At 36.8% G+C, this 13,738-nt stretch overlaps 1 protein-coding gene across 2 annotated transcripts in view; it reads left to right on the forward strand.

Moving 5' to 3' along the window:
- Positions 1 to 8,783: 8,783 nt before the first annotated feature.
- LOC126267445 (electron transfer flavoprotein beta subunit lysine methyltransferase-like) overlaps positions 8,784 to 13,738 on the forward strand; it is a 41,971-nt gene continuing 37,016 nt past the window's right edge. The window contains exons 1-2 of one of the 2 annotated variants that reach the window (XM_049972713.1): positions 8,784 to 9,436; positions 9,778 to 9,996. In XM_049972713.1, the coding sequence (XP_049828670.1) occupies positions 9,387 to 9,436; positions 9,778 to 9,996 (269 nt within the window). In that variant the 5' untranslated portion in view covers positions 8,784 to 9,386. The remainder of the gene's footprint in view (positions 9,437 to 9,777; positions 9,997 to 13,738) is intronic. The other variant, XM_049972714.1, reaches the window with a different exon arrangement.

Consider the following 13,738-nt stretch of genomic DNA (forward strand, 5'->3'; position numbering starts at 1 on the left):
CCAGTGGCCATCGTCAACTGCAGTCGATGCCACAATATGTGTGCATCAGTATGTTGAGAATTCATGTATGCCACAGATGACAAATCCTGTGGAATGCTGGTGCTGGGAAAATCTTAAGACAGGGTTAAGTGATGTTGTCAAGTGGTACTTGAGCATTCCAGCAACATCTGTACCAGCCGAAAGAATATTTTCAAAAGCTGGAGAAATTATTTCTGACAATTCATTTCACCCAGAAACATCCAGAAAACTGATTTATCTGAGTGGAAAAAGGAGTATTTATAACTTACTTACAGTTGAATCAATTAAACATTATTATTAAATGTAGTTACTGCTATATATAATAAAATAATTTTTTCTTTTTATGCACGAAGTAGATTGGCCTTTCTTCTTTGTTCTCAATTTCTCTTGTGCTTCCCATCACTCTACTCTTCAATTCTTCATGATAGATAAGTCTGGATAGAGGAAAAGATAATAATTACATGTAGGGGTAGCTGCAACGGTTTCTTTAGAAATTGTTCGATGTAACTATAGATCATGTCACCTAGGACAGCGCTTCCGTGCATAGAGGCAGAGTGGAAAGGAAGCTTGGTGGAATGTGAACTGCGCATGCGCTGCAGCAAAGAGTGGCCAAACAAAGTCCTTGTTGCCGAACTGCGTTGCTGTGGACAACAGCCAGGGTCGTTTGCTTATGGTATATAGTATTAAACGTTCAAATCTATGTGGGGAATAATAAATATTCAAACCAATTTCGATCAGTTGTTATGAGAGAAATATTAATTCACGCCTTGATGATGCTGCGTCCACTGCTACACCAATTTACTCTGAGTGACATCGGGAGGCGAGAACAGCTGACACAGCTTTGTGAAGACGTTAAGTAAGATTCTTCTCAAAATGACAGTAGTCAAACGGTAAGGTCATTGAAACTGCTTACAATAATTACCATTTGAACTGCATTATAAGTAAAAATTTAATACACAACAAAATTATTTTCAAGCACAAACCTAAATCATTATATCTGCTTGACAATTGCTTCTACTTAATATAATTTTTGAAAATATGTTTGTGTGTGTATGTGTGTGGATGTGTTTGATGATAGGTAAGTGTAATCGCTGCTTGTAGAAATGAATTAGTGGTAGAAAAGACTACTGTAAAAATTGTCAGTAAGCTGTCACACTTTTCGCTGTTAACAAGCATTATGCGTGTAAACTAAAACATTTGATATTACAATGAGAGACTGCATTTATAATCCATTGAACAAGCAAACAATTAACCATCATCTGGAATAACTCCAGGGATTGCTCACTGATAACATCGAAAACCACCGATATCTCGCAAGTAACAGTTACTGTGATATTAGGGCCTTACCAGTTCATGCCTTGAAAATGACAGAAGTTTACAAGAGAAAATATCGGACTTCTGACGAATTTATTCAGCTGCATTCTCACGTGTTATTAAAGCATACAAAATGACATGGTTGGAGAAGCGCAACTTCTTCTTGCGCAATAGTTTGAATGTCATAGTCTGCATAACTAAAAGAAAACAAATCCCTAATCTAGGCTAGGAAGTTCTCATTATTATGTATGTAACTGACATGTTGACAAACACATTTTTTTAAACCACAAGTCTTTAAAACTAAAAATTGTATGACTTTGTTCCAAAGTCTATATCGTGATATGATCGTCACTTCTATTTGAGTCTGTTTCTCAATAATCTGATAGTAAATTTACGATGATAGGTTCAAGGCTTATATCCATCATCACTCCCCTGTCAGATTCTTCTTTCAGAAGCATTTCAGCATGCCGCACAGGTAGTGCTCTCGCTTCAGGTGGAATGTTGTCTATTGCCTCATTCTCTATTGTCTCACGCACAAGCAATTCACTGTATGTTATCTTGAAAGTTTTGTTTTTTTTCCCACATATCCTTAAAATCCTTTGCCCAAATTAATTCTATGGGGTACACTGACGGTGACATGGGAGTAAACGGAAAACTGTGTCAAGTTCTGCCACGTGACTTGTATAAATTAACGAGTTACAGGAGATCGGCACGAGTCTGGTTTATACGGTGCTTAATACCTTTATTTTTAAGATGGGGAAAAAATCCGCTGTTCTTGTGTTTGTACTTGATGTTTTCTCTATAACAGTTGAATTATAATTGGCAATGACAGACTTCAAAGCAAGGTATGACAAGAATTGTGAATTACATCACGAAAATGACAGTGTTCATTTCCAAATGGAAATAAAACCAGAAGAAGAGTCAGAATAATCATCCGAGGACCTATTCCTATGAGAACTTTAAAAGTGCCAGTATCATCACCCATTTTCCAACAGATCTTCTTTGAATGATTCTAATTGACCCATGTTTCATCAATGTAATACACTGCTGAACTACCATCTCCTCTTGTGTCGTGAATCTTTGTATGGGATATAGTTTGTCTGCAACTATGTCACTTCTTTGAACTGAAAACTCTCTTCTTAACCTATCTGGAACCAACGCTTTTAAAATTCTTTACCTTGACGAAGCTGCATAACTGTAACAAGCTTTTATGATGTCGGGCACTCATCATTCACATGAAGCACTTTAAGAGACCGTTGTTAAAACCATCCATTTGTGTGACAGTTTCCTCGCAATTTCGATGCTTTCCAAGCGACACAACACCAACTGTTTCTACTGTTCCTACAGCTATGACACTTTGGTTTACAATTCTTTTTACAGATCTCTTGCCAACAAAATATGTTTCTGCAGTCCGTTCTTGTGTTTCCAGATGTCAACAGTAGAAGACCTGCTTTCAAATTCACTTTTGAAAAAGTCATACAAGGGGTAAAATTTTCTGCCTCACCTGCTTGTGAAGCCCTTCACATTTAATGCCGTCATCTGACTTTTTTAAAATTGTACTTAAACATTTACAAATACACATTCACAGCTATACTGCTTCAAGAAAAAAAAGGAAACAAAAGAAATTGAAAGTTGAATGAATAATTCGGTTGTTGCAAGGCTAGAGTGCAGTATGTAGGAGGGAGATTCTCGCTCTCTAGCTGTAACTCACTGCTAACTGCCCATAAAATGAATGAATATTATTGGCTGCCAGTGGCTAGTGGAGTGGAGTGCGCAGAATGGCTGAAAATTGGGCCGCCTTCTTACATGACGCGAATTTTAGTACAAGCAGAGCGACAAGAAACGATGAGGAAACAGAACACTAATAACACTCCCTTGTTTCCAGCTTATATACAGTTTTTGGAATCACTGCTGTGGACAGACTAATCAACAACTTAACAGAAGGCCTAAACTAGCTTGGAAAGTGATACTTTAAGTTTTAATGTTAGACACTTGTCTCCAGTTCGACTTTCTTCATAGAGGACTCCTTCTATGTCTGTGTTCCCCATCTTCAAATTGATTTCATAAAACAAGTGGCAAATTTATATGAAGATGGAACACTGTGTAGACGTTATCTTGACAGTTTTTTTACTGAAATCTATAAGGACAGCCCTTGATAAATGTATATGATATGTTGGATAAAGCTTTAAAGATATATTACCTTCTAGAAAAAAAACGCCCTTTCGTAGTAGAAGTGTGAAAGAAAACGAAATTTGGAACACTTATGGAGAATTAAAATATTCAATGTCACGTGGAATCGAACTCAGGAGTTCATACTCAGTGATCTCACACTTACCAGAAATGATGCACTGTATCGAGTCAACAGCAAAGACGCGTGTTGAGAAACAAAGGAATGTAGGACAGAGAAAACACATGGAAGACAAAAAATGGTTCAAATGGCTCTGAGCACTATGGGACTTAACTTCTAAGGCCATCAGTCCCCTAGAACTACATAAACCTAACTAACCTAAGGTCAGCACACACATCCATGCCCGAGGCAGGATTCGAACCTGCGACCGTAGCGGTCGCGCGGCTCCAGACTGTAGCGCCTAGAACCGCTCGGCCACACTGGCCAGCATATGGAAGACATATAGCATGTACATCCATATTTCGAACATAATGTGAAGCATATCACTTCTTTGAGTCCTAGTATCCTGTTCTTCAATTGAGCTGATTTATCTATTCCTATGAATATGAAAGAGCAGTGTTCGTCAACTGCAGGACGAATACAAATTTTACAGATGCCTCTTTTTTTCTCGTACGCTAGCATTAGTATTACTACGAAATTTTTCAGTCAATACTAGTACTATGGAAGGCGAAAAGATCGAAATAACAGCAATTTGTATCCCGTACTTCCATTCACCACTATTGGTCATCAGAAGAGTAAGATATTAGCACTAGCAAAGACGAAAAAGGCGACATACATTAACATTGGCATCCTGTAACACGACTGAACTACTAAGGTAGTATACTTTTCTTCATTTGACATATACAGGTCAACTGCAGAATGCGATACAAATCTTATGTATGTTGCTAGTTTTCGCCTTCGCTAGCACTTCTGACCTACATAGGTCAGCTGAAGAATAGTGTAGTAGTGCTAGCGAAAGCAGAAAAGTCAACATATATTAAATTTGCATCCCCCACTACATTTAACCTATAAAGTCCAAATGAAGTTTGGAATAAAACTCACATATGACAACTGAGGTATTCCATGCTTAAGTTACATCAGTCACTTCTTTCTTTTTTGCACAAGTATCCCATTCTTCAGTTGAGCTCATAAATCCATACCTACAGACGAAAATCAAAAAGAAAAATATGTCCAGAATCAAAAAATTCTTCCAAAATATCTCAAACTCATTAAGAATGAATGATCAGCACCGAATGAATCGAAATGAACAAATGATTTAAATTAATACAAGTGCCACAAATAGTACACAATGTCTAGTACATTTTTAAAACACTACCTCCATTTATATCAACTTACAATGATGACGCCTAGCAACAGAAGATAACCGATTTATTATCTATGGCCCGAAAATAAAGATATTAATGTCTTGGAGTAAACTATGACGTCATTGGGAAAAGCCAACAGGTTGTAGTAGTAGTAATAGTAGGTTTATTCATCAGTAGATCTCTTCTCACAAGGATATAGGCCATGTCAAAGAATTTACAAGTTTAAACCAATTTAAAATAAGCTAATTTGTATACAAATACGTTTAAAGGTTTCTAGTTACAGACAATCATTAGATTTACTCCTGGTACACAATTCTTTTTTTACAAATAATTTAGAAATTATGTAATGCCACACCGTTCACTCATATCTCATTAGTAGTCACTGTACACACATTGTTTCATAACACTACACACACACACACACACACACACACACACACACACACACACACAGGAAAAAAGAAGGATATAAACATAGTTGTGAAGGTGCTATGTCTGATGTTGGATGTTTTATAATAATAATATTTATTTTTTTGTATAACTTTTTTTACCAAACTCCTAATCTGTTTTATCTAAGTAATCCTTCAATATACAAAATGTATTGCGTAACAGATACTTTTTAGCTGCCTTTTTAAATAAGTGTGTTTTTGCAATTTCTTTTATCTGTTTTGGTAATTTATTATACAGTTTTATTCCTTGGTAGAAAATGTTGTTTTAGGTTTTAAATTTAATTTGTCTTGGAAAATGTAAGGTTAGTCTAGCTCTTGTTCCATGGTCATGGAGAGAGCTGTTTGTGCAATAATTACCAGTGTTATTTTTGATGTCTACGACTGACTGGTAAGTGTATTCATACAAAGAAATTAAAATCCCGAATGTTTTGAACTAATCTTTACAATGAGCTCGACTACCATTTTTGGTTATGATTCTTATGGCTCTTTTCTGGAGTTTGAAAATTGTGTTCATATTTTGTGCATTTGTTCACCAAAAAAGAATGACGTAACTAAGAATTGTGTGTACATATGAATAGTATGTTACTAAAAGACACAGTGGTACGCACTGTTTATATGATTATAAGGGCATAACATGCTGATGACATTCTGTTTGCAAGTACCTTTGTGTGTTCGCTCCACTTCAGCTGAGAATCAGTATTCATTCCTAGAAATTTTGCATTTGTTAGACGGTCTATAGAGGTGCCATGTACATTTAATTTAACATTGTCATTTTCCCTATTCAAACTGAAATGCATGGCATTAGTTTTCCTCATATTCAATGTCACTTTATTGCTTATTGGCCAGTTGTAAACTTCTTTGAGAGCTTCATTTGCTTCCTCTGCAAGGAGTTCTCTTGTTTTATCAGTAGCAATAATATCGAAATCATCAGCGAAGAGAATTTTTCACCATGAGTAACACTACTGGGAAAGTTGTTGATGTATATCAGGAATAGTATTGGTCCTAGTATGCTACCTTGCAGAACCTCTACATCAATGTATTTTGGTTCTGATAAGTATTTTACTAAATGTTTAGATCTATTTGAAATATGTGTTATCTCTACTCTTTGTACTCTGTCTACTAGGTATGATCAAAATCAGTCATTAGCTACCCCTTTTCTTCCTAATGCTTCTAATTTATTTAACAGAATCTTGTCATCAGCAGTATCACAGGCCTTAGAAAGATCCAAAAATATGCCTGTGACATATTCATCTTTGTCAAGAGTACAACCTTTGTGAATTCTACTATGGCTGTATTTTTCCAATTTGGAAACCAAACTGTGAGTCGCTTAAAAGGTTGTATTTATTCAGGTAATTCATTAATGTGTCTTTCATAATTGCTTCTATTATTTTTGAGAATCATGACAGCAGGGAAATGGACTGGTAATTTTCTGTGTCTTCTGCATTACCTTTCTTAAGCAAAGGTAAAACTTTTGCCTGTTTTAACTGCTCTGGAAATGTCTCTGACGTGAAGGATTCATTTATTATATTTGTTAAGGGGCCTTGTATAATCTCTATACATTGTTTCAGTACACACATTGATACTACAGCTAAGCCCACTGACTTCTTATTTTTTTAGTTTTTGAACAGTTTGACTGACTTCATTCTCTGTGGTTGGAAGTAACGTCATTGTATTTAGTGCAACATTGTTTACGGGTTTTTTTGCTGTAACTTCTCTGCAAAACTTGAAAAATGATAATTTACATAGTTTGCTAAGTGTTATGGATCATTTATTACCTTATCCCCCTGCCTTAGCATTATCTTTTTCTGCGTTTCTTTGCCTCTAACTGTTATCTTTTTTATAACATCTCAAGCTGTTTTGCTTTTATTCTCTGTATTATATATTATTTTTTCATTAAATGTCTTTTTGCAGCAATCAGCACCTTCCTATAGATCTTTTTGTATCTATGATAGAAATTTAAGAATTATAGATAATTGCGACTCTTTTTCATGGATTTGACGTACTTAAGTGTTTGGGAGGAGTTCTTAATACCTGCTGTTATCCATCTGTTTTTGTGAGATATTGTTACAGTCATGCAGACTTTTGAAAATACCTTTTCAAAGTTCAGTTTAAATAATGTGGATGATTTAGAAAATTTCATATACACATTGGTTTACTTATCCGCTTCATCCCAGCTATGTTTTTGCAAGTTTCTTTGAAAAATCTTTCATTTTGATTTCTGATAGATGTCGTCCATAGGTTTATAATTTAGGGAATGGTTCGATACCTGATTTCACTGTTGTTATTTGACAGAGATGCTCTGATAGTCTGCGATCTTTGACAGCTACATGACATTTTTCCCAGTCCATATTGGTGGCCACATGTCAATTACTGATGCCGTCATTGTAGTAACCTATGTTGCACTATTCACCAATAGGGGCAACTTTGAAGGATATTTGTGAGGGTGCTGCTGGGTTTATTTATGATATTAGCGTTGATGTTAATGTCCATACACAAAGAATTATTTAAGTCCCATTAATTCAAAAGCTGATATTTCAAAGTGTTTGTATTCAATTGCTGTACTGAGGTCATGTCTTGATTTGAGTTGCGTTCCTTTTCTGATATAAATGCATGATCCTCCACCCCTTGAAGCAGTAACACAAACTACTGTGCAGTTCAAAGACTGGAACTCAACTTCTAATAGATGTATTTTATTTTTTATTGATTGCGTGCTTTGATAGAGGGTTGTTAAGTCTGTGAAATGCCCCATGTCACTCTTTCCAATTGTTTTTTCCTCTTCGTGACATCTGGTATGTGTGATATTTGGAGTGTTGAAATCCGTCTTGCGAGTGATTCTTTCAGTATTTTTTTAAAGTGTTGGAGATATTCTTTAGACAGGGGAACCTGTTGTCTAAATTTGTCCTAAGGAAGACTTACTTTTCCTACTCCTGACAACAGGCATATGACCGTGTGTGGTCCGAGATCCGCCTCCTATACTTTCATGAATCAGCTGTACCACTCTTTCCTTCCCAGTCCTGTTTAGCTGTAGGCCATGCCTAGTGAAACCCCAACTCTTCATAGTCCCGATGGGCACCATGAAACAAGAGCAAAGTTGGCTGCCCACAGAGCCATTCCTAACCCCTCATTGATTCGGCCTCACAGCTACATAATGGTGTGGCCGATCATGATATCGGAACAGCTCAAAAAAGTGTACTTTGGTGCCATGAGTCAGGGAAACTATCTTGTCCAGGTCTCCTCCTATGTCATATTCCCCATCCCTGTCCAAACTGTTTCCCGACCCACCCACTGTCACTACACTCTTTTGTAAAGTCCTTAGATAAAGACCTTAAGCTCTCTATCCCCTTCTTCGGTTGATACACCATTTGAGTCCAGTAAATGTCATTTTCGTACGAATGTGGACTACAACATCCACTTATATAAGCTACCACGTTGTGTGGTAAGTGCGTAAAAACATTTGAAAATCATATTGCGACAATAGCATGTCCCGGAAAAGAACAGTTGGGGACAGCCATGTTAGTTGATGGTTTCGTGACGTGACGGTGCAGGGACGGCCAGTATTAACTGGTCTTAATTCAGTTGAGAGTATTTCATGTAAATGATAATATTGTAACCTTCATGTTTTACTTTCCTACTACTTCAAAAATACAAAAATCATGAGGACAGCAATAAATGCAGCACTCTTCAAATTACGGTACTCATCATGTGTTCAGACGAGGATCTACTAACGGAATGAATGATCCATTGTTGAACAATGTCGATGTTTGTGGACGTCTGTTGTTGATGCATCGGCGATCTATCGACGTTCAAAACATCGATGCTAACCTCGATGTTTATATACGAAACCACAATATTTTGAATTGAAAACAGGATTATTCAAACACAGCAAAGTGATGATGCCGAATGCGATATACAGTGCATTTAGTATGTTATAGCGCTATTAAATAAATATATGATTACATCTTGACGTCGAATTTTGACTCTGTACGAGAAAAGACTGTGGTAGGACATTTTCTGCTGTGGCGCTATATGCACCGGAAAAAAAGCAAGTTTTGTTACTAATTATTATGAATTCACGGTCTGCAGCAGATCAGCTTTCAACAATATCTTTTTATAATGTTTAGGACTACATTATTTCCTCGAACAATGTTAGTAGCGATAACGAGGTAAGTTCGGAAACTTTGTTTTGTACTATAAGTGAAACTTATTCCGTAAATTCCTATTTGCTTGTTTTGTTATTGCGACAGTAAGCGGTGTTGTAATTAGCGTGTGGTTTGTCCGCTTTGCTGTCATTGGAATTCCTATTAATTAAGTTATCAAACCGGGAATTTCGAAAACAAGTCTCCACAGCATCGACACGACATTGGACTTCATACATCCTTGCCTGTTGATGACGGTGATGAGACGCGCGATTTGTATCGTACGAAAAATATGAAAAGTTATACGTAGACACTCGAAAGTTGCCTAACATATAGGATAATGCAGTTTTTTTTGTTTTTGTTCCAAGAACTAGGGGACGCATGCTGTGCACGACTGCGAAAGGGAGCAGATTACGACATCTGATACAGCAACACACAGAGGTTTCTAGAGACCATTTAACGCCCGAAATTGCGCTCCACCTTATTACTCCTTCTTGCGAATTATGGAGATGCAAAGATCAAGCTCAGGTCCCATTCAGTGATCCATACTGGGCTTTTTACTGGCCTGGTGGGCAAGCTGTTGCAAGGTGACTGCCTTTACTTGTTTCTTTATTTCGACCACATGCATAAAGTTGTTCTAGATGATGTTGAACGCGACTTAAATTTAATGTTTATAAAGAAAAATAATCGTTGCCGAAAGTTTATGTATTCACTTACGGAATAGAAGCAGTGGTACTGTGGATATTCTCTAATAGATCATCACATGTTTTTGTTTTTAATCACATATCAAATCATTTAAATTGTTTAGGTTGTGACATTTCATACATAGTGTTGATACCATAGACAAAATGCTGCCACTCTTCAGGGGATATATGTCAGACACTACACATATTTAAAGAACAAAACATAGAGCAATTCCTACACTAGTATATGGAAGTGAATTGCAAGTCTGAAGCAGGCCACAAGTGTATCACTTTAAATATGTTTCTGAAATTGTGTGAAAGGATGTGCAAAATCAGACAAAAGAAGTGTAATATTACAATGTAATTGAATGTTTTAAATAAATAAATAGCCTAAATGAAATAAGATCAGACAGAATATGTTAGGTGTCGTATTTGTGGCAAAAACATGAGTTTGATGAGAGTTCCGACAGCTGGGGCCTGGGACATGTAATATGCAGTGTTGTCGGAGCATATGTGTGTGTGTGTGTGTGTGTGTGTGTGTGTGTGTCGTAGCCAACCTAGTTGGTATTGCCGGAGTAATTCTTTTTTTTCCCATATAGTAATTGCGATGTTTTGTTTATTTTATATATATATGGTAGGTTGTTTGTGTTTTAATTGACATAGCAAAAATGAGGTATGTGCGTTTTTGAGTTGTTGGGATTCCACGTTTTGGAGTTTTAGGTATTGGGTTTTTTGGTATTGTGGTTTTGTTGGTATAGCAGAATACTGTAAATTATTATTATTTTTTTATTATTTTATTTGTTTTGGGATGGTGCAGTGTTCTTTTCTTGTTGTATCCTAAACCCCCAATTTTCCATGGTTGTATTGTTAGTTTCATTTTATTTTTGGAGTGAGACATTATTGTCATTTTAATTTTTGTTTGTGTTTGTTGGCATGTTTATGTAGTGATGTTATTGTTGTCATTTTTTATACACTGGAAGTAGCCATTTCCACCCTATTCATGATGGCGGGGGTCAAAGCAGACGGGTTTAATCAGATGCTTCTGTAATGCCAAGTATTCCCCATTTTGATTCCATTGTCAGTAGTCTCTTTAGGAGAACTGAAAAAATGGGTGATAAATGATGATTTCTAAATCATAGGTGATAGGATTCCTAGTTTATAAAGTTACATATATCTTGTTTTGTGAATCTATATACAGCTACAGACACTTGCTGATCTTGTTTTCTCTTCTTTGATAATACTTCGTCATCAATAACTGTATGATTGTGTAACTTCAGACATTGTTACTAAAATATAAAGTAACTCATTCTTCAAACAATATATGTGACTGATGCACTTCCCAGTTTGTATTCCCAATTTTCTTATTTTTGGTCAAGTGCATGGACAACATAGTGTACCTAATGAAAAACACAAATCTTATATGACTCAGGTCATGGTAATTGTACTGCTGTAGTGGTGTCTGGCAGCAGCCTTTCTTCTCCACTCCACATCCCTCTGCACTTGGCACTGTAGGTATAAGTGTGACCGGAGCACTCATGGTCACAAAGAACTCTTTTGTCAGGTTTCTTCGAAGAGGTCAAGACTTGTTTATTCCCAATAAATTTAAAATACAAGTATTTTCCACATGGATGAGATTTCAAATTAGCTTTTTAAGTAACATCGTGTACAGTTCCACTGAAATTCTTGTCTTATGGCCCAAATACATGAATCTAGCTGTGGACTGAGATGTTTTCTGTACTTTCCAGTTACTTCTGCAGATGTGCCTGGCAGCTAATAACTAGATTCAGACCCAAGTTGTAACATATATATAGTGCATTGCGCTGAAAGCAGATTTACTTCCTTTTGCAATGGATTTAAGTTTCTTATCATTACAGTAGAAACATCACCTCCAGTAACAAGTAACCTGATTTTTTGATACCTTCAGTTTTTCTAAAGTGTTTCTACATCTGGCACTTTGCAAATTCAGCTGTAGTTGATCAGCGCTGAAATATTGACACTGGGTCATGGTTTACTTTAAACATATGAAAATCACTACAAAATTGCATACACTTGACAACCCATAACGTGTTAGTACAGTTACCAGGTTCAATTGCAAGCCTGTAAACAATTTCACAGAAAAATCATCAATCCAAATAACATTATCAGGCGTAGTCCTGGCAGCACAAGAGTTGTCATCAGATCAGTGCGGGTAGTTAGGGTGAGAAGAGCGAAGAACCATGAAGTGCTCAGGCTGCAATGCTGGCTTTTAGAGGCAGTGTGACAACACAGGGCATGCCCTCTGTTTTTGACATAGCATATCTCACCACACCAAGCATGCACTGCTCTCTCATGTCCCCAGTTGTGTGACCTCTAGTTACACATCAGTATCACTACAGGACACCATAATTGCTCCATTAATACTGTCACCTGCTGGGAGTGTTTTCCAAGATCTGAAATGAGTTAATCTCCTGCGTATTATATGCAGTCAATTTAACTAAGTAAATTACCTGGACTGACTCAAATTTTGATTGTCACTGATGTGACCCACCAACAGCAGCAACTGAGGGCAAATTCTACCTGTCTTACAAAAAGATGTAAATCCTGTAATATGTATTTATTTTAAGTAATTGGGTTTCCAATGTGAAATTAGTTTCACAGAGAACGTTGTTGTTGTTGTGGTCTACAGTCCTGAGACTGGTTTGATGCAGCTCTCCATGCTACTCTACCCTGTGCGAGCTTCATCATCTCCCAGTACCTACTGCAACCTGTATCCTTCTGAATCTACTTAGTATATTCATCTCTTGGTCTCCCTCTACGATTTTTACCCTCCACACTGCCCTCCAAAACTAAATTGGTGATCCCTTGATGCCTCAGAACATGTCCTACCATCCGATCCCTTCTTCTAGTTAAGTTGTGCCACAAACTCCTCTTCTCCCCAATTCTATTCGATACCTCCTCATCAATTATGTGATCTACCCATCTAATCTTCAGCATTCTTCTGTAGCACCACATTTCGAAAGCTACTATTCTCTTCTTGTCCAAACAAGTTATCTTCTACGTTTCACTTCCATGCATGGCTACACTCCATAGAAATACTTTCAGAAATGACTTCCTGACACTTAAATCTATACTCGATGTTAGCAAATTTCTCTTCTTCAGAAACACTTTTCTTGCCATTGCCAGTCTACATTTTATATCCTCTCTACTTTGACCATCATCAGTTATTTTGCTCTCCAAATAGCAAATCTCCATTACTACTTTAAGTGTCTCATTTCCTAATCTAATTCCTTCAACATCACCCAACTTAATTCGACTACATTCCATTATCCTTATTTTGCTTTGTTGATGTTCATCTTATATCTTCCCTTCAAGACACTGTCCATTCCGTTCAACTGCTCTTCCAAGTACTTTGTTGTCTCTGACAGAAATACTATGTCATCGGCAAACCTCTAAGTTCTTATTTCTTCTCCATGGATTTTAATGCCCACTCCGAACTTTTCTTTTGTTTCGTTTACTGCTTGCTCAATATACAGATTAAATAACATTGGGGAGAGGCTACAACCCTGTCTCACTCTCTTCCCAACCACTGCTTCCCTTTCATGCCCTTCGATTCTTATAACTGCTATCTGGTTTCCATACAAATTGTAAATAGCCTTTCGCTCCCTGT

This window comes from Schistocerca gregaria, chromosome 4 (genome assembly GCF_023897955.1).
Source record: "Schistocerca gregaria isolate iqSchGreg1 chromosome 4, iqSchGreg1.2, whole genome shotgun sequence".
Classification (NCBI taxonomy): Eukaryota; Metazoa; Arthropoda; class Insecta; order Orthoptera; family Acrididae; genus Schistocerca; species Schistocerca gregaria.